This window comes from Saimiri boliviensis, chromosome 15 (genome assembly GCF_048565385.1).
Source record: "Saimiri boliviensis isolate mSaiBol1 chromosome 15, mSaiBol1.pri, whole genome shotgun sequence".
In the NCBI taxonomy this organism is placed as follows: Eukaryota; Metazoa; Chordata; class Mammalia; order Primates; family Cebidae; genus Saimiri; species Saimiri boliviensis.
Genome location: NC_133463.1, coordinates 90,447,245 through 90,474,696, shown reverse-complemented (window position 1 = coordinate 90,474,696; position 27,452 = coordinate 90,447,245). Strand labels below are relative to the sequence as shown.

The window sequence follows — 27,452 nt, the reverse complement described above, 5'->3', positions numbered from 1 at the left end:
CCCCTCCCCCTCGCCTCCTCCTGTCCCCCTCCCCCTCGCCTCTCCCCCTCCCCCTCGCCTCCTCCTGTCCCCCTCCCCCTCGCCTCTCCCCTCCGCGCCAGGCCTCCTCCCTTCCCACGCCCTCCGTCTCCATCCAGCTCGGGGAAAGCCCGAGTCCGGCTCCCGTACACCGACGAGGGCCGAGTCCTCCAGACGGCCTAGAGCGTCCCGGAAGGAGCTGGGGGAAGGTGGCGAGGTGCGGACCGGAGGAGAACAAAGTGGCCGGCACTTCCGGCCTGCGGCGGCGGCTCGGGATGAGCATGGTGAGTGGGGTCCTGGCCTGGGGCGCCGGCACTGGCCGGGGCGGTCGGGGCGGGCGCGGGCGCGGGCGCGGGCAGGCGCTCTCCGGTCCTCGCTGGGCGCGGGTGGCGCGGCCGGGAGCCGCAGTCTGGGCGGGCGGGCGCGTTGGGAGGGGCGGGGTGGGGCGGGGCTGGTCGGAGGCCGCGGGGCCGGGCCGAGCCGCGGGCGGCAGCGCCCCCTCCCGGGAGCCGCGCTCGGAACCCGAAGCCCCGCGCTTCCCGCGCGACCCCCGCGGCCGGAGCGTGCGGCCCCGGAGCCGAACCCAGCCCTCGCCGCGGGGCCTGGCCTTGGCACCCCAGCCCGGAGCCGTCCTGCGCTTCCGCTTCCAGAGAGGCCTGGCGACGAGGTCCGCTTGCCTCCTGAAAGACCAGACCGAGACATGGTTTTTTTTTTAACTCCATTTTTTGTTTTTGTTCTTGTCCCAAACTTCGTCTCTGCTTGTTAACGGGGACCCTGGGGTAGAGACGCTTTCCGAGCGAGCCTCGCCGGCAGCCCAGCGCTCTCCCTGCGCCAGGGTCCCCCCGCAAGGAGGGCTCCGGGCGGGGCGCACGGCCCCGGGGTCTCTGTCCCGTCCTTTTCCCCTGCATGACCCCAAGCTCCTCTCTTCCTCGGCCCCGACACACACACGCACACACGGTATGCCCGCGCAGACACACACACACGCGCACACACAGTGTGCCCGCGCAGACACACACACGCACACAGTATGCCCGCGCAGACACACACGCACACACACAGTATGCCCGCGCACACACACACACACGCGCACACACAGTATGCCCGCGCAGACACACACGCACACACACAGTATGCCCGCTCAGACACACACACACGCGCACACACAGTATGCCCGCTCAGACACACACACACGCGCACACACAGTATGCCCGCGCAGACACACACACGCGCACACAGTATGCCCGCTCAGACACACACACACGCGCACACACAGTATGCCCGCGCAGACACACACACGCACACAGTATGCCCGCTCAGACACACACACACACGCACACACAGTATGCCCGCGCAGACACACACACACGCGCACACACAGTATGCCCGCGCAGACACACACACGCGCACACAGTATGCCCGCGCAGACACACACGCGCACACAGTATGCCCGCGCAGACACACACACGCGCACACACAGTATGCCCGTGCAGACACACACACGCACACACAGTATGCCCGCGCAGACACACACACACGCGCACACACATATGCCCGCGCAGACACACACACACGCGCACACACAGTATGCCCGCGCAGACACACACATGCGCACACACAGTATGCCCGCGCACACACACACGCACACACAGTATGCCCGCGCAGACACACACGCACACAGTATGCCCGCGCAGACACACACATGCGCACACACAGTATGCCCGCGCAGACACACACACACGCACACACAGTATGCCCGCTCAGACACACACGCGCACACACAGTATGCCCGCGCAGACACACACACACGCACACACAGTATGCCCGCGCAGACACACACGCACACAGTATGCCCGCGCAGACACACACATGCGCACACACAGTATGCCCGCGCAGACACACACACACGCACACACAGTATGCCCGCGCAGACACACACACACGCACACAGTATGCCCGCGCAGACACACACACACGCGCACACACAGTATGCCCGCTCAGACACACACGCGCACACACAGTATGCCCGCGCAGACACACACACACACAGTATGCCCGCGCAGACACACACACACACACAGTATGCCCGCTCAGACACACACGCGCACACACAGTATGCCCGCGCAGACACACACATGCGCACACACAGTATGCCCGCTCAGACACACACGCGCACACACAGTATGCCCGCGCAGACACACACACACACAGTATGCCCGCGCAGACACACACACACACACAGTATGCCCGCGCAGACACACACACACGCGCACACACAGTATGCCCGCTCAGACACACACGCGCACACACAGTATGCCCGCTCAGACACACACGCGCACACACAGTATGCCCGCGCAGACACACACACGCACACAGTATGCCCGCGCAGACACACACATGCGCACACACAGTATGCCCGCGCAGACACACACACACGCACACAGTATGCCCGCGCAGACACACACACAAAATACGCTCTCGCAGAGGTCGTTTCCCATCCCCCCCCAACTCCCGCCGCGTTCCTGGGGGGGCCTCTTCTCCTCACACAGGACAGGGCTTAGGCCTCCCATTTCTTGTCTGTCCCTTGGACACGGAATTCCATGTTTCATCCCGTGTTCACGTGGCCTCGGGGGTCAGTGCTTCCTCTGCAGTCGCAAGGGAAGAAACCACCCCAATTTCTTTAATTTCTTTCGGCATGCCGTCTTAGCCTTTTGCTGAAGACTTTGCTTCATGAGGAATATCTGAATTTCATTTTTAAAGGAAGTGTTTAGTGTTGCAAGCGGGACGGCACTGTGTTCAGCCCCTCCATGTCACCCTGCCACACCTGCACGCCAGGCATGGAGACCGGCCCGCAACGAGCCTGTTTCTGGTACTGAGTCTCCCCCGGGAAGCTTTTCCCGGCGTCCCAGGCCGGGTCAGTCCCTCACAGGCTACTGTGGGAGTCCGTATCTTCCCATTTTTCTACAGCGGCTTCATATGAAAAGTCTTGAGGGTGGATGGTGGCCTTGCCTCCCTCCTGTTCCCCTCGGTGAGGTGCGCATAGCTCGCTGTGCCATGCCGGGCCACACACACGTCGCACCGTCACCCTCAGCAAACGATGCGGGATCCTTAAGGGCCCAGGCTGCATTTTGCAGACCAGGAAGCTGACTCGGAAAGAGGACAGGACTCACCCAGAGCTGGTGGCTGACAAGCCTGGGGCTGGTTTTTGGGGCTTTTGCTGCATTTGAATGCACTCCTCATTCCTCTTGAGCTCTGGCCTCGAAGGACTGTGTTTCTGTGTGCCACGTGCAAGCAGGCCTCTGGCCACACCCTCTGCATGGAGTTGGCAGAAGCAGCCATGGGAAGGACGCGGGATGGAGGCTGGAACTCCGTGAGTCCATCCTCAAGTCCTGCAGGCCCGCGGAGGAGGGAGGGAAGGGAGACCGCAGGCCTCACAGCACGCATGCCACACGGAGTTGGCCAGCTGTGTTGGGGCAAACAGGTTTCAGCCCTCACCTCCCTCAGCAGCATCTTACTGGGTGAAGCGCATTGCAGGCCCTGACTCCTCAGGCTGCCCTGGCCTCACAGGGGTGCACCCTCTGTGCCCTGCCGGTCTGCTCGGGTCTAGGGAGAGGTGTGGGATGTGGTGCAGAGTTTCAGGAGAGGGTGGAACTGTCCAGCTGGAAGGGATGAGAATGACCCAGATCCTCTTTATACAGGAGATGGGTGAGAAGGTAGTTCAGAACTCCAACGGAAAGAAGTGATTGATTAGAGCCGTGGTGTTTCTATGCCATTCTTCATCCTGGTCGAAGATATGTATGAAACCGACAAGCACAGCGTTTTGTAGGGTGCACGGCTGGTCCAGAAAGAACCCTTGCTCCCAGGGGGCCATCGGGTGTCCAGGCCTTTGCTTCTGGCCTGAATTCATCATTTGTTCATAGAACCTCTCAAATTAGCAAATACTGAAGAAACCCCTGCTCTGGGCTGGCTCGCTCCCGTGTCCTCTGAGCGTCCGTGTGTGAGTGAGGGTGGGTGGGGGTGTGTGTGTGTGTCCAGCATGCTCTGTGGCCCTGCCGTGGTTATGGGGCCAGGTGGATGGGCAGTGCCAGAACCTGGGGTTTCCGAGACCAGCGGCTCAGTGTGGCTGCCTGGGGCAGGGTGCCCTGAGCTGAGCTTGTGGGGTTTCTCCTGGAAGAGACCTGGAATGGTCACAGCTGTTTACTGCGGCTCCTCATAGGCGCATCTGAGCGTCTGTGGTGAGGGAGGTCAGGAGGTGATTGAGAAACCGGCCGCACCTCCTAGCCCTTGGAGGATCTTGAGGCCTCCTGTTCTGGAGAAACTTCCAATGCCTCGTTTTCTAGAGGTAGTCTGGGGCTCCGTGTTGGTGAGGGGAGTGTGGAGACCTGTTCCAGATGGGGTTTGCGGGCACGGTTTCAGAAGGGGCTTCTAAGATCTTGGCCCGGGAGGGTTGTGAAGATTCCTGGTCCCTGCCTCCCTCCACCCCTGCCTCTGCTCTTCTGGGAGGAATAAGGGATTTGAGAAGGCGGCTAGGCCAGGCAGCTCAGCAAGCAGTCACAGCAAGAAACTGAGTCTGGGTGGGCGGGAGGTTTGTTTTTGGGTCAGTACAGCATCTGACTTCCTGGCTTTTCTGATGGCCTCTGCCTGAGTGCTTCCCCGGGAGAGGCCAGGCTGCTCCTAGGAGAGCCACTTCTCGTTTCCAGCTCTAGCAAGTGGCTTCAGTTTGCTTGGTAGGAGTTCAGCACACCCGGGGGCTGGGCAGGGCTGGGCTGCACCCGAGGCCACCCTCTCCCCATGGTGCGTGCTAACGCCTGCGTGGGTCCTCTCAATGACACTTGAGTTTCAGCTGGAGTGTCCTGGTGAGGCTAGAGGCGTGAGGATGTCAGGAGCATCCCGGGGAGGCTAGAGGTGTGAGGATGCCAGCGGGGTGCCATGCGTGCCCATTGCATTCCTCTCTCTTCCCCTTCTGCTTTCCAGCCCCTGAAGTGCTGTGCCTGGAGAGACCATTGTGGACCCTGGAGAGGCCCCTGCTGTGTATACAGTAAAAACTTGACCACCCCAAACCTGGTCAGCATTTGAGGGGAGCCGCTGCCACAGTACCCACAGAGAAGGCGGGGGTTCCAGCTGTGCGGAGCAGCAGAGGGACGTCTGACAGGGTCCTCTCCCCTGCAGAGAGAACTGGCAGCGGACTGTGCTGCTGGGAGCCAGGGCCTGGGCGTGTAGAGCCTGGAAAGCAAGGGACCCCTGAGGCAGCAGGTGTAGCGCGTGGAGTGGGGAACCCGGGAGGGACTGGGGCTGTACTCAGGACCAGCAGAGCAGGCAGAGTGGAGAGGGAGAGACTGAGGCTCGGGAGGGAAGCAGGAGGAGGGGGAAGGAGCGGCAGCAGTCCAGGCCAGGCGTGTGGCCTGTGAGCACTGGGACCAGCCACCCCTCCCCATGGCCTCCAAGCCGGCTGCCGGGAAGAGCAGAGGGGAGAAGCGGAAGAGAGTGGTGCTGACGCTGAAGGAGAAGATTGACATCTGCACGCGCCTGGAGAAGGGTGAGAGCCGGAAGGCGCTGATGCAGGAGTACAACGTGGGCATGTCCACCCTCTACGACATCAGGGCCCACAAGGCACAGCTGCTCCGCTTCTTTGCCAGCTCAGACTCCAACAAGGCGCTGGAGCAGCGGCGCACGCTGCACACGCCCAAGCTGGAGCACCTGGACCGCGTCCTGTACCAGTGGTTCCTGGGGAAGCGATCCGAGGGCGTTCCTGTGTCAGGCCCCATGCTCATTGAGAAGGCCAAGGACTTCTACGAGCAGATGCAGCTCACCGAGCCCTGTGTCTTCTCTGGAGGGTGGCTTTGGCGCTTTAAGGCCAGACACGGCATTAAAAAGCTAGATGCGTCCAGCGAAAAGCAGGCAGCCGACCGCCAGGCGGCGGAGCAGTTCTGTGGGTTTTTCAGGAGCTTGGCTGCAGAGCACGGGCTGTCCCCCGAGCAGGTTTACAATGCTGATGAGACCGGCCTTTTCTGGCGGTGTCTGCCGAATCCCACTCCGGAAGGTGGGGCCGGGCCCGGCCTCAAGCAGAGCAAGGACCGGCTGACCGTGCTGATGTGTGCCAACGCCACAGGCTCCCACCGGCTCAAGCCCTTGGCCATCGGGAAGTGCAGCGGCCCCAGGGCCTTCAAGGGCATCCAGCACCTGCCCGCCGCCTATAAGGCCCAGGGGAACGCTTGGGTGGACAAGGAGATTTTTTCCGATTGGTTCCATCACATCTTCGTGCCATCAGTGAGAGAGCACTTCCGAAGCATAGGTTTGCCGGAAGACAGCAAGGCTGTTCTCTTGCTGGACAGCTCCCGGGCTCACCCGCAGGAGGCCGAGCTGGTGTCCAGTAACATTTTCACCATCTTCCTGCCTGCCAGTGTGGCCTCGCTAGTGCAGCCCATGGAGCAGGGCATCCGGAGAGACTTCATGAGGAACTTCATTAACCCTCCGGCCTCCCTGCAGGGCCCCCACGCCCGCTACAGCGTGAATGACGCCATCTTCAGTGTAGCCTGTGCCTGGAATGCGGTGCCCAGCCGCGTCTTCAGGCGGGCCTGGAGGAAGCTGTGGCCGTCGATTGTGTTTGCCGAAGGCTCCTCATCTGAGGAGGAGGTGGAGGCAGCTCGCTTCCAGGCGAAGCCCCACAACAAGTCCTTTGCGCACATCCTGGAGCTGGTGAAGGAGGGCTCGTCCTGCCCCGGACAGCTTCGCCAGCGCCAGGCCACCGGCTGGGGTGTAGTGGGAAGGGAGGCGGAAGGGGGACGGCTGCCTGCTCCCGCATCGCCAGCAGAGGCGGTGTGGAATTCAGAAAAGACTCCGAAAACCAAGCAGGATGGTGGAGGAGACGCAGGTGAGGGTGAGGAGGCTGCCTGGGCGCAGGCGGCCTTGGCCTTTGACGCAGTGCTGCGCTTTGCAGAGCGGCAGCCGTGTTTCAGCACGCAGGAAGTGGGGCAGCTGCGGGTGCTGCACGCTGTGTTCCAGAGCCAGCAGCAGGTGAGGAGGCGGCATGGCGCCCTCGGGGCTGTGGTCAAGGTCGAAGCCCTCCAGGAGGGCCCTGGCGGCTGTGGGGCCATGGCTTGCTCTCCCTTGCCCTGCTCATCCACCGCAGGTGACAACTGATGGCTTGTCTGCCCTGCCCTGCCCTGGCCACTGGCCCTGTTTTGCCACACACGCTGGAGTGGCACGGTCCTGTACCCCGACTCTACCCGAGGCAGGAGGGCGTGTGCAGACACTTGAGAGCCCTTCCAGGAGCGGGTGGCCCATGGGTGTGGCTCATGTGCTCAGGATGGTCTGGGCCCGAGGTTCCTGTTAATACAGGTTTTATTTTATACTTGCTGTGTCATCTGGAAGTGAGGAAATGTTTTGGACGGGTCCAGCCTAGCCTAGAACAGGCCAGAGCCTCACGCTGGCGGGAATGGGGCCAGGCTGGGCCGATCTGGCTTCCTGTTTGCTGGCTGATCATTGCAGTATCGGAGGGTGGAGATGTCTGTCTGTCCACTTGGAGAGAAGTTGCTCTCCAGGCCGACAGGAGGCCATGGCCACTGCCCGCCACCCCTAGACAGGTTGTGTATGTGCCAAAGCCCACCTCCTGCATCTCAGAAGGCTCTATTCACTGGGCTGGTGGCCATCCCTTTGCTGGGTGGACCCTGAGCGCTCTGTCTGAGGGCAGATGGCCAAGAGCTGGGACTCAATTCTTGGCCTGCTGGTGGCTGAACAGGCCACGTGTCTCACTTCAGTCATGGCCTCAGGCAGCAGAATGACTCTGGAACGATCCTCTGTTCCTCACAGATCTGGCCCCAAGATGTGGGGGGCCCCACGGAGAGTTGACTTGGTGGAGTTCCTTCCTGGGAAGAAAGTAGGTGTGGCTGACCAGGCCCTGCTCATCACCCAGATAGAGGACGTGGACCCTGTGTGCTATTTTGGCATTTAGGCTCAGAGTCCAATGTACCACGTTGCCCAGGATTTCACAGTTGCGGCCTTTACATGAATCTGTCTTCATCAGGCATTCAGAGATTAGTCTTAGGGTTGCACACAAGTCATTGAAAACCATACAACTGGCTGCTTAGATCCCCAGCTGTTACCACGTCAGTAATACTTTCCAGGAGGGGTTGTCTGTCCTGGTAGTTTCACAGAAGTGGTTGTGAGAGAATGTGGTTATTTTCTCCATTCTCCATGTCTGTAGGTGCTTTGCAGAATCTCCACTTCAGGGCCAATACTCACTGCCTGCAGCAGAGATTCCAGAATGCCCTGCGTCGACAGGGATAAGCCTCGTCTTTGAGAGACTGTGAAATAGTGTATTCTTTTCTTGTCTTTCTTTTTTTTTTTTGAAGCAGGGTCTCGCTGTGTCGACCAAGCTGGAGTGAAGTGATGTGATCACAGCTCATGGCAGCCTTGACCTCCCTGGCTTGAGTGTTCCTCCTGCCCCAGCCTCCTGAGTAGCTGGGACTAGGGGCGTGCACGACCACGCCTACCTTTTTTTGTTTTTGTAGAGACGGTCTCACTCTGTTGCCCATTCTGGTCTTGAACTCTTGGCCTCAAGTGATCCTCCTGCCTTGGCCTCCCAAAGTGCTGAGGTTACAGCCGTGAGCCACAGCACTTGGCCTAAATGGGTTTTTCTTGCTACGTTCTTTTCAGTGCTTTGCTCTTGAATTCGCTTCCCTTCTTGAATTCGTATCATTTGGCTGAGTCAGCGTGTCGTTTGTGTTCCAGCGTCTGCTGTTGATTCCACGGACACCTTTGTTCTCATGAGGAAGAGGTCTGGGCTCGCTGCAGTTTCTCGTATTTTCATGTCTGCAGACATGGGCAAAAGTCCTTGCCGACAGAGCCCTACCTGTGTCCTGGAAGTGTGTGTTTCTTGCTTTGAATGTTTGTGTGAAGATACAAAAGCAAGTCGTTTTTAAAGATCTCGGTGCCAAGTGACAGGCCCGGTGGTTCCCAGCTGAACCCCAGCTCCCAGCCCTACATGCTCGTTCCTTTGCCCGTGTGTACCACGTCTGGACTCAGCTCCAGCTGCCACTTCCACACGTGGACCCTCAGACCTTGCACATTTGTTTCCCTTTCAGGGCAGTGATGTTGAAATGAGGTGGGGTCCTTCCTGTTTAGAGATGAGACGGGGCAGGGAGGGCAGGTGTGAAATTGCTGAGGGCAGAGCCAGACCCAGGGCTGCCTGTTGAGTCCAGCAGGGACCTGCTCCTGGTGACCAGCCTCATGTTCTCCACTGCTCGTTCCCTGCTATTCACCAGCTGCGTGACCTTGAGCAGTGCCCTCCAGTGTGAACAGAGGTGAGAACACTCCTTTGCCAACTTTTTTAGGACCCACTCTTGTGTGAGGCCTTGAACCTCATTTCAGTTCCGTGGTGGTCATGAGCCTCTGAATTGGCATGGCCCCTGCTGGGTCCTGGTCTCAAAGGCAGCACGATGGCCTCCCTGCTGTGGCCCTGCACCCAGTGGGTAGATTCTGGGAGGCCCAGTGGCCATGGCTGGGTCCTCTCTTGGAGAGCCTGATAGCACAGCCTTCTCCACACCCAGGCTGTTTGGGAAGCAAGAGACAAGGTGCTCGAAGGCCCTCTGTGTCTGCAGGTGATCCCGTCCCACACAGGCCTCCTTAGCAGCCAAAGGAACTGAGGTCCAGACCATGGAGTGTGTTGCTCAGTGTCAGAGCCTGGTTTGTTCTTGGGTCAGGCGTCCTGCACTGATCCCAAGTCACCCCAAGCCAAGGTATGTCCCTGGGCCCACTTCCCCTCTCGAGATCTTGGGTTTCCTATTTCACATGTGTGTGCAAGGAAGGCCTGTCCTCTAGGGTGGCCATGAGGCTCGGTGGGAGGAGCTGCCAGGCTGGAGCCAGGACTTGGCATCTGGTCAGCCTCTGTTTCATTGCATCTTGATGGGCTCTCAGTTCTGTAGAGAAGAAATATACTAGGAATCCCATTCTTTCTCCCAGATTCCCCCTGGCAGAGGGAAGTGGCTACACCCCCACGGTGTGGACATTCTGACGCTCCTCCACAAAGCAGCAAAGTTCCGTTGTTTCAGGAAACTGTGCTCCTTGAGGATGTGGTAGTGACCTCCCCAGAGGAGTGGGCAAGTCCTAAGTCCTGCCCGGAGGCTTCTACAGAGACATAATGTTGGAGAACTTCTGCTACAGGGCAGTGTGGGTAAGACTCCTCTGTCCCCACCAGTGTGGCTGCCCTCTCCATGACCGTGGTGTTCAGGACTGCATGTTTGTGTCACCCCAGCATTTATATGTTGAAACCCTGACCCCCAACAGAGTGGTCTTAGGAGGTGGGGCCTTTGGAAGGTGATTACACTTAGCTGAGGTCATGAGGGGGGAACCCCCCAATGAGATTAAGTCCTTATAAGAAAGGAAGGAACTAGAGTGAGCTCACTTTCTGCTGTGTGAGCACACAAGAAAACTGCCATCTTCAAGCTGGGCTTGGTAGCTCATGCCTGTAATCCCAGCATTTTGGGAGGCCAAGGCATTAGGATTGCTTGAGCCAAGAGTTTGAGACCAGCCTAAGCAACATAAGACCTTATCACTTAAAAAAAAAAAAAGAAAGAAAGAAAACTGCCATCTGCAAATCAGAGAGAGCCTTTAGCAGACAGCAGATTGCCAGTGCCTTTGATACTGGACTTCCAGTTCCCAGACCTGTAATAAATTAGTTTCTGTTGTTTAAGCCACCCAGCCTGTGGTATTTCGTTACAGCAATCCACATTGACTGAGACAGGCAGTGAGGGGAGAGCAGGGGATCCAGCCTGCTTCCGGTCCAGGCAGTTCTGCTGTTGCCCCCCACTCCCCAGTACCAGTCATGGGCCAGCCCCTGGGGGACTTGGTGTGAGTAAAGCATGCCTCTGTCATTAAGGTTCACCTGGTCTAAAAGTGGAAGCAAACCCACACCGCCCACCTTGACCCAGACGGAGGCGATAACTACAGAGCACTTCATGGCCAGGGCCTCTGGGGGAGTCCCACCCTACCCTAACCAGTGCCAGTAACAGAGGGACCCTGAAGTTGTGTACACAAGATAGCAGCCTAGTTCTTGCCCACGTACTAGCCGAGAAGGGAAATCAGGGCTGGTGAATCAGCTTGACTGTCTGGCAGAGCCAGGCCCCTGCCATGATCTGGTTTGAACATTTGTCCTTTCTAATCTTATGTGGAAATTTGATCCCCAATGTTGAAGGTGGGGCCTGGTGGGAGATGTTTCTGTTACTGGGGTGAATCCTTCCTTTATGAATAGCTTGGTGACATCTTTGTGGTAACAAGTGAGTTCTCACTTGATCAGTTTCTGTGTGAACTGTTAAAAAGAGCCTGGTACCTCCCTCCCTTCTTCCTCCTCCTCTTGCCATGTGATGCTGCTTCCTTTGCCTTCCATCATGAGTGGAAGCTCCCTGAAGCCCTCACCAGAAGCAAATGCTGGCACCATGCTTCTACAGCCTGCAGAACTGTGAGCCAAATAAACCTCTTTCTTTATAGATTACCCAGCCTCAGGTATTCTTTTATACCAAGACATGCCATGTGTGTCTCATGATGGGAGCTGCAGGGTTGAAGATGTTGCAAGACATCTGCTCTGATCCCCACCACTGTGTCTGCCTCCAGAAAGCACACCACTTCTTTGGTATGCACACACCACTTCTGCTCCTGTCCATTCAGCCAGGTCCCAGTCATGTGAGTACAACTAGCTACAAGGAGGTCTGGGTAGCATGGTTGTAGAGGATGAGTGAGTGAGTATAGGACTCATCTAGCAGTGAAAGTTGGCCCAGGCCTTGTGCCTCCATGCCCTTGCCAGCAATTATGTCTGAGCCCTCGCTCATCCCTGTAAGGAGAGAGCAGGGGTTCCAGCCTGCTTCAGGTCCAGGCAGTTCTGTAGGCTTCGAGGATGTGGCAGTGGCCTCACCAGAGGAGCTGGCAATTCTTAATTCCTGCCCAGAGGCTTCTACAGAGACAGTGTTGGAGAACTGCCTCATGGCAGTGCTGGACACAGGACAGACTTAGGAGACAAGCTCAGGGTGTGAGGGATGGAAGCAGTCGTCAACACTTACTGGGCCTTACGTATATATAGAGTGGGGATTCTACGCTGAGAGGCGAGCCCGGGAAACCTGGGGTTACTGATCCCCCCACCACCAAACACCAGAGCCACTGGAGATGCAGGTTGTAGAACAGAGAGCTCTCAATTCCTCCCACAGGAAGTGACTTCACGTGTACTTAACTTCATTTGTAACAGTGTGAAGTTCAAGCCTAAGGGTTCCCTCAGCAGCAGTGGAAGTGGTGTAGAAAGGCAACGTGGTAGATCAATCGATTTATTGGAAATATATGCCAAAAATACAGTCTGGCTAGGGGCCGTACAAGTATCTCAAAATACTAACTTCAGGAACTATCCCTTCAAAGGAGTACAAATTTGGTTGGATTAACCCGTGAAGCAATTTATGTCCAGAGCACTATTCAAAGCAGTAGAGCAATCAGCTGATAATCCATGGAGCCTAACATCTGGGCGTGGCCAGGGAGGACAGCAAAGAGCTTTGCAGCACTTTGAGACCACTGTTACCCAGGGCGAGTGAGGGCATAACCAAGGCTGTGCCCGAGGGGAAAATCCGAGATGCAATCAGAGGCGCTGGGGTGTGGGGTGGGGAATAGGAGCCATTAAAATAGTCTAGCCGGTCACTAAGCAAAGAAAGCAGGAAAATAGTCTGAGATCGGGTTGGCTGGTACCCAGAAGTGCTACAATATGTTACCTAAGAATGTCCACTCTGCAACAGATGATTATGAGGCATGCAAAGAAACGGAAGTATTGCATATACACTGGGGAAGAAGGCAGGTAGTAGAAACATCCTATGTAGAGCAAGATGTTGGATTTAAAAGAAAAAGACATCAAAGTGGCTGTTATAAATACATTCTAAGAACTAAAGGATAGCATGACTAAACAACTAAAGGGGATAAAACTAAAGGAAGGAATGAGCCAACATTGTCTCAAATAGAGATTAAGAAGGTAGAAATCATATATTTTGTATTAAAAAAAAACGGCTGGGCACAGTGACTCACACCTGTAATCCCAGCGCTTTGGGAGGCCAAGTGAGGGAGATCATCTGGGCCCAGGAGTTTGAGACCAGTCTTGGCAACATAGTGATGACTTGTCTTTATAACTTTTTTTTCAACCACGCGTGGTGGCACACACCTATAGTCCTAGCTACTCAGGAGGCTGAGGTGGATGATTGCCTGAGCCTGGGAGGTCAAAGCTGCAGTCAGCTGCGATTGTGCCACTGCATTTCAGCCTGGGTGACAGAGCAAGACCCTGTCTCACAAAGAATCAGATGAAAATTTTGGAGTTGCCGGGCGCGGTGGCTCAAGCCTGTCATCCCAGCACTTTGGGAGGCTGAGGTGGGTGGATCACGAGGTCGAGAGATCGAGACCATCCTGGTCAACATGGTGAAACCCCGTCTCTACTAAAAATATAAAAAATTAGCTGGGCATGGTGGCGCGTGCCTGTCATCCCAGCTACTCAGGAGGCTGAGGCAGGAGAATTGCCTGAACCCAGGAGGCGGAGGCTGCAGTGAGCCGAGATCGCGCCATTGCACTCCAGCCTGGGTAACAAGAGCGAAACTCCGTCTCAAAAAAAAAAAAAAAAAAAAAAAACGAAAGAAAGAAAAAAAGAAAATTTTGGAGTTGAAAAGTACAATGGCTGAAATGAAAAATTCACTAGGCAAGCTCAGTAGTAGATTTGAACTGGCAGAAGAAAGAACTAGTGAACCTGAGGAGAGACTGATGGAAACGGCGATCCAAAGAACAGAGTAAAAGGAGTAAAGAAAAATGAAGAGCGTCTTAGAGGAGTGTATGATACCACGTGAATTACACCAACATACACTTGGAGAACCAGAAGAGAGGAGGGATGAAAAGGAGCAGAAAAAATGTTTAAAGAAATAATGGCTGAAAAATTCCCAAATTTATTGAAAAATATCAACCTACAATCCAAGAGGCTCAGTGAAATCTAAGTAGGATAACCAAAGAGAGCCACAAATAGACCCATCATAGTAAAATGGCTAGAAGCCAAAGAGAAAAATCTAGAAAACAGAAAAATGATTTATCACTTGCAAAGGAAACCCAGTAAGATCAACAGCTGATTTATCATCAGAAACAATGGAGGCCAGAAGGAAGAGGGGTAATGTATTCAGAGTGCTCAAAGAACAACCACCACTACCAACAAAACTTCTAAGAATCCTGTATCAACCAAACTAGCTTTCAAAAATGTAAGCAGCTGAGCATGGTGGCTCATGCCTGTAATCCCAGCAGTTTGGGAGGCTGAGGTGGGTGGATAACCTCAGATCAGGAGTTCAGGATCAGCCTGGCCAGCATGGTGAAATGCTGTCTACTAAAAATAGAGAAACTAGCTTGTTGTGGTGGTGTGTGCCTGTAATCCCAGCCACTTGAGAGGCTGAGGCAGGAGAATTGCTTGAACCCAGTGGTAGGGGTTGCAGTGAGCCGAGATTAGGGCTAGTGCACTCCAGCCTGGCCAACAGAGTGATACTCTGTCTCAAATAAAAATAAATAAATAAATAGCCGGGCGCGGTGGCTCAAGCCTGTAATCCCAGCACTTTGGGAGGCCGAGGCGGGTGGATCACGAGGTCGAGAGATCGAGACCATCCTGGTCAACATGGTGAAACCCCGTCTCTACTAAAAATACAAAAAACTAGCTGGGCATGGTGGCACGTGCCTGTAATCCCAGCTACTTAGGAGGCTGAGGCAGGAGAATTGCCTGCGCCCAGGAGGCGGAGGTTGCGGTGAGCCGAGATCGCGCCATTGCACTCCAGCCTGGGCAACAAGAGTGAAACTCCGTCTCAAAAATAATAATAATAAAAATAAATAAATAAAGAAAGAAAGAAATTTAAAGATGATCCCAGATACTACATACGAAAGCCAAGAGAATTTGTTGCTGGCTGGCCCACCTCATGAGAAATATGGAAGGAAGTCTTTCAGGCTGAAAGCAAATGATCCCAGATGATATTATTTAAATCCACACTAGCAGAGGTACTTGTAGCATTGTTTAAAACAGTATAAATGCCTATTTCTTCTTTCTTAATTGGTTTAAAAAGCAATTGTATAAAACAGTATGGGTATAACATATTATTGGGCCTACCACATATAGACGTATAATGCATTTGTCAATAATACCCCAAAGGAGATGGGTGGAAGCTAAATTATCTGGCTAGGAAGTGAGTCCAGGTAGTAACTCAAATTCACAGAACCAATAAAGAGAACCAGAAACAATAAAAAAAGTTAACGCAGCAGAAGCTATAAATAGGTATTTGTCTTCCTTCATCTCCCCATTTCTTTAAAGAGCATCACATTGCATAATAATGACAACACGCTGCTGGGTTTGTAGCATTTAGAGATGTGGTGTGTGTAACGATAATACCACAGAAGGGGAAAGGGGACACAGCTGTGCAGGAGCTGTGTTTCTATCTCTCCCCGGAATTGGTGCTGATCCAAAGTAGATTCTGATAAAATGTAAATGGTGGTCCCTAGAACAACCACTAAAGAAATAAATTCAAAAAAGAGAGTGAAAAAATCATTAAAGAAATACCAATGCTACATGGGGAAATAGGCAGTGTAAAAGCAGCAAAGCAGGAAGAGTGGACCCAAGATGACAGCAGGCAGAACTCACTTAGTGTGGCCCGTGCTGTCCACACCCTGACGGCAGTTACTCATCGAGTCTTCCTGGCGCCTGGCTGAGTCACTAGTGCCATCCCGTTGTACAGATGAGTGGTTGAGGGTCAGGAGCGGCAGGGATGGTCAGGGACACAGAGTTTGGAGGCTGGAGCCATTTTACTCCGCAGCCCAGGATCTCAGTGCAGTGCTTCCCCTGCCTGCTGCCTGTGATTCCCCACTTTTCTTGGCTTCCAGCGGCCTCTGCCTTACCTGTGTCTGCTAGCCTCCTGCTGTGCTGAGCTGGATGTGCCAGGGGTACCTCTGTGCCCTGCTTTCCTTGGGTAGACCTGGTGGCACCTGCTGTCCTGGAACAATTGCTAACAACAACACTTTCACTCTCAAGAGTGTCTGAATTGTGTGGGGCCACGCTGCGGGGCCCAGCCTTCACACAGTGCCTCACACATGATGTCTGTGGGGTGTCAGCTCTTCAGGGGCCCCAGGCCAGTAATCACAGCATAGGTCACCATCAGAGGACGTGGAATGGTGCAAGCCACCTTTGAAGTCAGTGCCGGCCCCCAGGGTCTCTGTGTGGATGGTAACCTGAAGCAGCCCTTGCTGAGGAAGGACCCATCTCAGGGGCAGACTGAGCCAATGTTCATCTTACCTATGTTGATTGATGTCTCGTATTTCCCTAAAAGGAAAACCAAACTGTCCTCTGACCACCAACTTGGCATATGTCATCAGGACCTCCAGAGCTATGTCACGGGTGTGTGTCCTCAACTATGGCAAAACAAACTTTCTAACTTAACTGAGACCTGTCTCGGATCACTTTTCGGTAATCCGGAAGGGATTCTGCATGGAGGTGCCACTGACCTTTGAAAAAAATCTCCCATTGGTGCTTGGTACCAGCTTGAGCTACCTTTATGATTGAAACCAATAGGACAATTTAGTGAGGCTTGGAATCACCCCCTCCAGAGAATCCCTGATCTGCCAAAATTTGGTTGAGATTTAACGTTTATTGTGCTGTTCAAGTCCCTTTGCTTTTTGGCAGTGATGTGGGGAGTTGTACTTGCTTCCAGCACAAGGCAGGCAAGTTTTTTATGCTTCCTTGACGATGGAAGGCAGGTAACTCCTTTATGGAGTTTGAGCTCACTTTCAACAGGGAAGATGAGGGTTTTTTTCCCTGCTTCTAGGATGGTGGAGAGCAGTCGTCAGGCTGAGACCCATCCCTACGTAAGTAACTGAATGGGGGTTTGTCTTGGCTAAAGTTAAGATTAACAACCAACTGGTCTTAAGATCTCCTTTCCATTGGAGCACTCGGTTATGACCTAAGTTGTGCGGTCATTTGTTTCACTTTGCTATTTGTTGTTGTTGTTGTTTGTTTCTGCTTTTGTTGTTGTTTCAGTCTTTTCCCCATTGGGTTTGACCAACTCTGACTTGATTAAATTTGAAGGAAAGTTTCAAATTATGGGGAACAAGGCCTCTTGTGACTAAATTCCCACCCACCAAAATAAAGAAATAAATAAGATTTTTGATCTTCACTACTTAAGGGACTTTATTTACATAACAAGGCCACCCTTTTGCCAGCCAGGCCAAAGCGAAAGCACTGGCTGTTACCCCATGCTGCAGTTCAATGCCCACGGTTTTGCCTTCTGTTTATTCCAGCATGAAAGCTGGGTTTGGTTCCTAAATCAAGTCCTTTGAGGTTTGATACTTCTGAAATAGTGGAAATTCGTCCTAGCTGAAATGTGGTAATGAGATTTAAAAACATTGTTTTAAAAGGAGCTCAATTCCCCCAAGGCATTTGAGTTGTGAAAGAAAAAAAAAAAAAAAAGGAGCTCAATAGTTGAAAGTCAGCTAAATTAAAGCTAACCTCCAAGACGTGTGTGGGAACGTGGGTATGTGTGTGTAAAAGGCCTTAATGTTTTTGTTTCTGCTTTTTTCCTCTCCTGGGATCTTGTCTTTTTTTTTTTTTTTTTTTTTTTTTTTTTTTTTTTTTTTTTAAGCAAAGATTTTTTTTCTTTTCAGTTGATTGAATTCTATTTTCTTCATTTGCTTCTGCTGTCTCTTCTTTCTCTTACACCCTCTGCTCCGTGGGGGATCTAAAATAGTTTATAATAGCCGGTGATTCCTTAAAGAAAATGGAGAAGGTACTAGACTCCCTTTGGGAGAGAAATCTCTGTTTTTCTTTATGGAACCCCAAGAATGTAAACAGACGTGTTTGTTTCAGCTCTTAAACTCCTTAATTTTATATTGTTTACCTAATTTTTCATTAAAATCGTTATTGCAACAGAGACTACCTTTGGTTTTTAAGGAAGAATGTGGTTTAGACACTTAGAAATGTCTTTGTATTAGTCCATTTCACACTGCCGGTAAAGACATACCTGAGACTGGACAATTGACAAAAGAAAGGGGCTTACTGGACTTACAGTTTCACATCACTGGGGAGCCCTCATGATCATTGTGGAAAGCAAGGAGGAGCGTCTCATCTTACATGGATGGCAGCAGGTGAAGAGAGAGAGCTTGGGCAGGGAAATTCCCGTTTTTAAAACCGTCAGATCTGAGACTTATTCACTACCATGAAAACAGCACAAGAAAGACACCCTGTGATTCAATTACCTCCCACTGGGTTCCTCCAATTTCATGTGGGAATTGTGGGTGTTACAATTCAAGATGAGATTTTGGTGAGGACACAGAGCCAAACCTGATCATTCCACCCCTGGCCTCTCCCAAATCTCATGTCCTCACATTTCAAAAACCAATCATGCCTTCCCAACAGTCTCCCAGAATCTTAATTCATTTTAGCATTAACTCAAAAGTCCACAGTCCAAAGTCTCATCTGAGATAAGGCACGTCCCTTCCACCTATGAGTCTGTAAAATCAAAATCAAGTTAGTTACTTCCTAGATACAATGGGGTGCAGGCATTGGGTAAACACAGTCATTTCGAATGGAAGAAATTGGCCAAAACAAAGGCACCACAGGCAGGCCCTGTGCAAATCTGAAACCCAGCAGGACAGTCAAATCTTGAAACTTCAGAATCATCTCCTTTGACTCCGTATCTCACATCCAGGTCATGCCGATGCAAGAGATGAGTTCCCGTGATCTTGGGCAATTCCACCTCTGTGGTGTTGCAGGGTGCAGCCTCCCTCCTGGCTGTGCTCATGGGCTGGCATTGAGTGTCCGTGGCTTTTCCAGGTGCATGGGGCAAGCTGTCAGGGTATCTACCATTCTGGGGTCTAGAGGATGGTGGCCCTTTTATCATAGGTCTACTAGGTGGTGCCCAAGTAGGGACTCTGTGTGGGGTCTCAGACCCCACATTTCCCTTTTGTATTGCTCCAGCAGAGATTCTCCATGAGGGCTGTGTCCCTGCGGTCAACGTCTGCCTGGCCGTCCAGGCGTTTCCATACATCGGAAATGCAGGTAGAGGTTCCCAAACTTCAACCATTGACTTCTGTGCACTCGCAGGCCCAACGCCATATGGAAGTTGCCCAAGGTTTGGGGCTTGCACCCTCTGAAGCTTTGGCCTGAGCTCTATTTTGGCCCCTCTCGGCCATAGCTGGAGTGGCTGAGATGCAGGGCACCAAGTCCCTAGGCTGTACACAGAATGGCAACCCTGGGTCTTGCCCATGAAACCACTTTTTCCTCCTGGGCCTCTGGGCCTGGGATGGGAGTGGCTGCTGTGAAGACCTCTGGCGTGCTCTGGAGACATTCTCTCCAGTGTCTTGGGGATGAGCATTTGGCTCCTTGTTACTTATGCAAATTTCTGCTGCTGGCTTGAATTTTTTCCTCAGAAAACAGCATTTTATTTTCTATCACATTGTCAGGTTGTAAATTTTTCAGACTTTTTTGCTCACCTTCCCTTACAAAAATGAATGCCTTTAGCAGCACCCAAGTCACATGATTAATGCTTTGCTGCTTAGAAATTTCTTATGCCAGATACCCTAAATCATCTCTCTGAAGTTCAAAGTTCCACACATCTCTAGGGCAGGGGCAAAAGGCCACCAGTCTCTTTGCTAAAACATAACAAGAGTCACTTTTGCCCCAGTTCCCAATAAGCTCCTCATTTTCATCTGAGACCACCTCAGCCTGGACTTATTGTCCATATTACTATCAGCATTTTGGGCAAAGCCATTCAACAAGTGTCTAGGAAGTTCCAAACTTTCCCATGTTTTCCAGCCCCTGCCTTTTACCCAGTTCCAAAATCACTTCCACATTTTCAGGTATCTTTTCAGCAGTGCACCACTATACTGGTACCAATTTACTGTTTTAGTCCATTTTCACACTGCTGATAAAGCCATACCCAAGACTGGGCAATTTACGAATGAAAGAGGTTTAATGGACTTTTGGCTCCCCATGGCTGGAAAGGCCTCACAATCATGGCGGGAGGCCAGGAGAGGCAAGTCATATGTTACATGGATGGCATCATGTGTTACACGGATGTTATGTGTTACATGGATGGCATCAAAGAGGGAGAGCTTGTGCAGGGAAACTCTCATTTTTAAAACCCTCAAATCTCATGAGATTTATTCACCATCATAAGAACAGCATGGGAAAGACCAACCCCAAGATTTAATTACCTCCCACCAGGTTCCTCCCACAACATGTGAGAATTGTGGGGGTAGCAATTCAAGATGAGATTTGGGTGAGGACATAGCCAAACCATGTCAGTCTTCATTAAAAAAATTTTTTTTAAGTGCCCTGTAAAAGCATCACATAGTCTAGTCTCATAATAATTCTCCCATGTGGAGACTCAAGATTCAGCGTGGGCTCTGTCCAAAGTTCAGAGATCCAGTTAAGAATATAGGTAGTCTTTAAACAAAAGTCTCCTTGTACAATCCTATGATAGATTTCTATACATTTTATGTTTGATTTGGCATGCATCTTCTGTCTCCCCCTAGCATCACCAGACTTTTTCTCTCTCTACCTTGAGATGTAAACTTTGCTATCTGATTTTTCATCTAAGAGTCATTTGCTTCAATATGCAGATTTAGGGCTATTTAATTGACAATAGCCAGGGCAATAAAACAGATTATCAAGAGTTTACAAGTCTAAGCTGGGGAGAAAAAGGAGGTCTTAGGAACCTACGAGATGCACTTCTATTGGCATGCCTGATAGGACTACTCATTTGTTGTATACACAACATTTCACTACTGAAAATATATAAGAGATCTCTGCTTAATTGGCTTAAGAAAATAAAAGCACTTGAATCAAATACTATATCAGGGAAAAAAGAAAATACTAATCAAATGCTTTTTGAAGTTTATGTAACTTAAGTAAAATCTTTAACAAATAATCTAGCTCTAAAATGATTGGTAAAGTCTTGAGAACTGCCAGCATACATTTTTATTTGCATTTATTAAGCAATTTCATATTTCTCCCTGCCAAATACTATAAGGTGTTAAAAGTTGGCATAGAGATTACAAAACTATAAGCCAAGCCCAAAACAATGATTTTTGCTTGTGTAATTTTTAATAAGACATTGATATTAATTTAATAAAAATAGCTATATCTTGAATTTAGTAAGATTACCATAACTTCTAATCTTGTGGTTTTAGTTGGTTTCATCCATAGCCAGTAGGGCTTGTTACCATTTTTGTTTCAAAGCTAAATGATAAACTAAGTTCCTCCTAAGTTAGTTTGACCTACACCCAGGAATGAAAAAGGACAGCTTGGAGGTTCAAGGCAAGAGGGAGTCAGGTCAAATCTTTTTCACTGTGTTAGTAATAATTTTGCAGTGTCAGTTCTATAATTTTAAATGATGACTTGTAGTTTTCATAGATAATTGAGGTGAACAATGAAAATAATCAGGTAAATGTAATGGGATAAATACTTGTAGGCAAACTCATCTAAAGTGAAATTAAATAGATATTTCATCATTTGTGTATTTTCCAATAAAAATATATTTATAGGAAAACATTCTTTCTAAAAAAGTTTGTCCTTTTAAAAAAAGGTGAGCAATTTTTGTCTCATTCAAAGCTTATTTAAAGGTCATGTATAAAACTAGGTAAAAGAAACCAAAAAACAAGAGATGTAAAGAAACTTATAAAAATAAAAAGGTTTTTATTTGGTAAGAAGGCTTAAAGAGAAAGAATTTTATATGAGAAAGAATCCTGTATGGTCAATTTAGTCCTATAGTAAAATGACTACTGGTTAAAAAGAGGGTTATTCAGTTTAAACCCGAAAGTCCAAGCATGTCATGAATAGTGTCTGTGTAAATGACAATAAGGATTTTTTTTTTTATTAATTTTTTAAAATTGCATTTTAGGTTTTGGAATACATGTGAAGAACATGCAAGATTGTTGCATAGGTACACACATGGCAGTGTGGTTTGCTGCCTTCCTCCCCATCACCTATATCTGGCATTTCTCCCCCATGCTATCTCTCCCCAACTCCCCACCCCTCTGTCCCTTCCCCATTTCCCCCCAACAGACCCCAGTGTGTGATGCTCCCCTCCCTGTGTCCATGTGTTCTCATTGTTCAACACCCACCTATGAGTGAGAACATGTGGTGTTTGATTTTCTGTTTTTGTGTCAGTTTGCTGAGAATGATAGTTTCCAGGTTCATCCATGTCCCTACAAAGGACACGAACTTATGGTTTTTGATGGCTGCATAATATTCCATGGTATATATGTGCCACATTTTCCCTGTCCAGTCTATCATCAATGGGCATTTGGGTTGGTTCCAGGTCTTTGCTATTGTAAACTGTGCTGCAATGAACATTCGTGTGCATGTGTCCTTATGGTAGAACAATTTATAATCCTTTGGGTATATACCCAGTAATGGGATTGCTGGGTCAATGGAATTTCTATTTCTAGGTCCTTGAGGACTCGCCACACTGTCTTCCACAATGGTTGAACTAATTTACACTCCCACCAACAATGTAAAAGTGTTCCTATTTCTCCACATCCTCTCCAGCATCCGTTGTCTCCAGATTTTTTAATGATCACCATTCTAACTGGTGTGAGATGGTATCTCAATGTGGTTTTGATTTGCATTTCTCTAATGACCAGTGATGATGAGCATTTTTTCATGTTTTTTAGCCTCATGTATGTCTTCTTTTGTAAAGTGTCTGTTCATATCCTTCACCCACTTTTGAATAGGCTTGTTTGTTTCTTTCTTGTAAATCTGTTTTAGTTCTTTGTAGATTCTGATTATCAGCCCTTTGTCAGAGTAGACTGCAAAAATTTTTTCCCATTCTGTTGGTTGCCGATTCACTCTACTGACTGTTTCTTTTGCTGTGCAGAAGCTGTGGAGTTTGATTAGGTCCCATTTGTCTATTTTGGCTTTTGTTGCCAATGCTTTTGGCGTTTTGGTCATGAAGTCCTTGCCTATGCCTATGTCCTGAATGGTTTTGCCTAGATTTTCTTCTAGGGTTTTTATAGTGTTAGGTCTTATGTTTAAGTCTTTAATCCATCTGGAGTTAATTTTAGTGTAAGGTGTCAGGAAGGGTCCAGTTTCTGCTTTCTGCACATGGCTAGCCAGTTTTCCCAACACCATTTATTAAACAGGGAATTCTTTCCCCATTGCTTGTTTTTGTCAGGTTTGTCGAAGATTGGATGGTTGTAGATGTGTGGCATTGCCTCCAAGGCCTCTGTTCTGTTCCATTGGTCTATATCTCTGTTTTGGTACCAGTACCATGCTGTTTTGATTACTGTAGCCTTGTAATATAGTTTGAAGTCTGGTAGTGTGATGCCTCCCGCTTTGTTCTTTTTGCTTAGAATTGACTTGGCTATGTGGGCTCTCTTTTGGTTTCATATGAAGTTTAAGGTGTTTTTTTCCAGTTCTGTGAAGAAGGTCATTGGTAGCTTTATGGGGATAGCGTTGAATCTGTAAATTACTTTGGGCAGTATGGCCATTTTCACGATATTGATTCTTCCTAACCATGAGCGTGGAATGTTTCTCCATCTGTTTGTGTCCTCTCTTATTTCGTTGAGCAGTGGTTTGTAGTTCTCCTTGAAGAGGTCCTTTACGTTCCTTGTTAGTTGTATTCCTAGGTATTTTGTTCTCTTTGTAGCAATTGTAAATGGCAGTTGGTTCTTGATGTGGCTCTCTTTAAGTCTGTTACCGGTGTATAGGAGCGCTTGTGATTTTTGCACATTGATTTTGTATCCTGAGATTTTGCTGAAGTTGCTTAGTTCTGACTTTGCTCAGTTTCAGGAGATTTGGGGCTGAGATGATGGGGTCTTCTAGATATACAATCATGTCATCTACAAATAGAGACAATTTGACTTCCTCCTTTCCTATTTGAATACCTTTATTTCTTTTTCTTGCCTGATAGTTCTGGCTAAGGGTGTATTTTTATAAAAACCAAAAACTTTATGTGATCAAGTTGTCATATTATTAAGTTTTGCTTTGCCTAGGGAAAAAAACTGAGATTACATTTTTTAAAAATTGAAGTTATTATATCCATGTAGCTCTGTATGCACATTTAAAGTACTTGTGACATTGAGTTACAGGGCTTTTACTCCTGGGTCTAAAAACGACACCAAGTTCTGCTAAATTTTAAACACTGACAGCAATTAAGGCCCCGTTTAGGCCCAATAAGAGATGCCATTCAAAATAAACCCCATTTCTGAGACAGAGGGCCAGAAATTAAAGCTATTCAACTCCTCAAGGCCCAGGGACTATCACGAAGAGGTACAAATCCATGACTGTACTCAGAGGAAAACTCTGTCTCAAAACAAAAAGGCTATGTAAAAAATAATTCTTCTTGCTGCACTGAATACAAATAATTAGGCCAAGTATAATAAAGCAAAACCGTCCTACCATGATTTATGCTTAGTAAAAATGCGAAACTGGAGAAATAAAAATGACATTTTAAAACCTATAGTACACCTGTTATTAGATTCTAGTCTTGCCTAATGTTTTAAAATGTTTATTATTCTCTAAAGTTTTGACACAATTCTAATTTTTCTTGGCTACAAGTTTTCAAGATAATGTTTTCTATTTTTTTCTTCTTTCCCCTCATTTTTCTTGATTTGGAGTCACTGAAATCTAAGCTGTGCTTCCATAAAGTCCTGCAAACTAAAGCGAGGCAACTTAAACTTCAGAAGGAAATAACGGCAACCTATTTACATACAGAAGCCACTTTCGGACCTACCTGCTGATGCATGGACTGCAAAGTAATGTGGCCTATATCCATTTTTCCCAGATTGTTCTTTAGTTTGCTGTTTTTCTCCCTTCCTCCCCCTATTTTATTTTCACAGGGCATGAGACTTCACAACCCTCCAAAAATGAGCTTTTCTAATAACTCCAGACCTGACTGTACAGGAACAAACTATCTTAGCCACGAGTGACAGGACAAAACCTGAGACCAGAGACCCATTTTCTTCTAAAATGCTTTCTCCAAAAGATGTTTTAAAAGAAAAGGGGAAAATGTGAAAGGAAAATATCATGGGACCCCAAAATCCTTAGGCTGAAGGGAGAAGTCAAGCTAGGAATGGGTTAGGGCAAACCTGCCTCCCATTCTATTCTAAGTCATCCCTCTGCTCCCTGAGATCGATGCATATTGGATGGCCTCCTTTGGAAAGGCTGATCAGAAACTCAGAAGGATGTAACCATCGGTCTCTTATCTACCTGTGACTTCGAAGTCCCCTCCCTGCTTGGAGCCGTCCTGCCTTTCCACACGGAACCACCGTTCATCTTGCATACGGTGATTGATGTCTTGTGTCTCCCTACAATGTATAAAGCCCAACTGTGCTCTCACCACCTCGGACACAGGTCTTCAGGACCGCCTGAGGCTGTGTCGCCAGCGTGTGTCCTCAGCCTTTGCAAAATAAACTTTCGAAATTTAATGAGACCTGTCTCTGATTTTGGAGGTTCACAACTAATAGTCAATGACGCCAGGAATAAGCCCGCCTCCTCTCCTGGTTGTGGGCCAGTAGTCAGTGGCATGAGAGATAAGCCCTCCTCCTCTTCCGGTTGTGGACCAATAGTTAATGATGTGAGAGATAAGCCCGCCTCCTGTCTCGATTGTGGACCAATAGTCAATGACGTGAGAGATAAGCCCGCCTCCTGTCTCGATGGTGGACCAATAGTCAATGACGTGAGAGATAAGCCCGCCTCCTCTCTCGATTGTGGACCAATAGTCACTAACATGAGGGATAAGCCCGCCTCCTCTCCCAGTTGTGGACCAATAGTTAATGACGTGAGAGATAAGCCCGCCTCCTCTCTCGATGGTGGACCAATAGTCAATGACGTGAGAGATAAGCCCGCCTCCTCTCCATTTGTGGACCAATAGTCAATAGCACGAGGGATAAGCCTGTCTCCTCTCCCATTTGTGGGCCAATAGTCACTAACATGAGGGATCAGTCCGCCTCCTCTCCCATTTGTGGACCAATAGTCAATGATGTGAGGGATAAGCCCTTCTTCTCCCCCAGTTGTGGACCAATAGTCACTAACATGAGGATAAGCCCGCCTCCTCTCCCATTTGTGGACCAATAGTTAATGACGTGAGAGATAAGCCTTCTTCCTCTTTCAATTGTGGACCAATAGTCAATGACGTGTGCGATAAGCCTGCCTCCTCCCTCAGCTGTGGACCAATAGTTAATCACGTGAGAGATAAGCCCGCCTCCTGTCTCGATTGTGGACCAATAGTCAATAGCACGAGGGATAAGCCTGTCTCCTCTCCCATTTGTGGGCCAATAGTCAATAACATGAGGGATCAGCCCGCCTCCTCTCCCATTTGTGGACCAATAGTCAATGATGTGAGGGATAAGCCCTCCTCCTCTCCCATTTGTGGACCAATAGTGACTAACATGAGGAATAAGCCCTCCTCCTCTCCCATTTGTGGACCAATAGTCACTAACATGAGGGATAAGCCCGCCTCCTCTCCGTTTGTGGACCAATAGTCACTAACATGAGGGATAAGCCCGCCTCCTCTCCCAGTTGTGGACCAATAGTGACTAACATGAGGGATAAGCCCGCCTCCTCTCCCATTTGTGGACCAATAGTCAATGATGTGAGGGATAAGCCCGCCTCCTCCCCCATTTGTGGACCAATAGTCACTAACATGAGGGATAAGCCCGCCTCCTCTCCGTTTGTGGACCAATAGTCACTAACATGAGGGATAAGCCCGCCTCCTCCCCCAATCGTGGACCAATAGTCAACAACACGAGGGACAAGCCCGCCTCCTCCCCCAGTTGCGGACCTTTCCCTCTTTCTTATCTTCACTCAGCCCAGCAGGTGTCCGAGGACCCCCGACCCTTCCGTCCTCCGTGTTCAATGCACCTCTCCTGGGAGGAACACGGCCTCGCCTACTTGGATGTGCTGGCTGTGTGTGGACAGTGCTGAAGCCCCGTTAAGCTTCCCAGACTTTCTCTGTGTACCCCAAACCTCTCCACTTGGGAGCATCAGCTTCCATTCCTTGGAATCTGTGTACTCAGGTGGCCTTTCTTAAGCATCGTGTGCAAATAAACTACCCTTAACCATGTCCCACGCTTCCTGATATTTTGAAGGTTGACAAGGGTCACTGGCACCCTCATGTAGCCCCATCGTCACCCTAGACAAGGTGCTGGACACAGGGAGGGGCCCAGGACACCCACGGACAAGCAGAGGCTGGGTCTGATGTGCAGCCGCAGGGCAGTGGAAACGGGCTGCCCCACGTGGACCTGTTTTCTCCCCACTTCCCTTCTGAGGTCCTAGGCTGAGCCTTGAGCCTGTGACCCCATTCCACCAGCCTCCCTCTTGCCCTCCCCTTCTTCCCGCGCCAAATTCTCTTCCGCCTGCCCAGGTCCCAGAGGCCAGAGGCTCTGCTGCCTGCAGAGGGCAGGGGCGGTGTCGTGGGATT

At 50.1% G+C, this 27,452-nt stretch overlaps 1 protein-coding gene across 4 annotated transcripts; it reads left to right on the top strand.

Moving 5' to 3' along the window:
* Window positions 1–55: 55 nt before the first annotated feature.
* Window positions 56–27,095, top strand: JRK (Jrk helix-turn-helix protein). 4 transcript variants are annotated; one of them, XM_039464722.2, is made up of 3 exons: window positions 56–302; window positions 4,990–7,029; window positions 24,649–27,095. In XM_039464722.2, exons 2-3 carry the CDS (start codon window positions 5,449–5,451, stop codon window positions 24,769–24,771), a joined length of 1,704 nt encoding a protein of 567 aa, XP_039320656.1. In that variant the 5' UTR covers window positions 56–302; window positions 4,990–5,448; the 3' UTR covers window positions 24,772–27,095. The 4 variants fall into 4 exon arrangements, 3 of the variants coding, with proteins under 3 accessions (XP_039320656.1, XP_039320655.1, XP_010328230.2); XR_005578237.2 differs by lacking the exon at window positions 24,649–27,095 and adding an exon at window positions 9,976–10,064 and having other exon boundaries at window positions 57–302; window positions 4,990–9,752; XM_039464721.2 differs by lacking the exon at window positions 24,649–27,095 and having other exon boundaries at window positions 57–302; window positions 4,990–10,027.
* The last annotated feature ends 357 nt before the right edge of the window (window positions 27,096–27,452 follow it).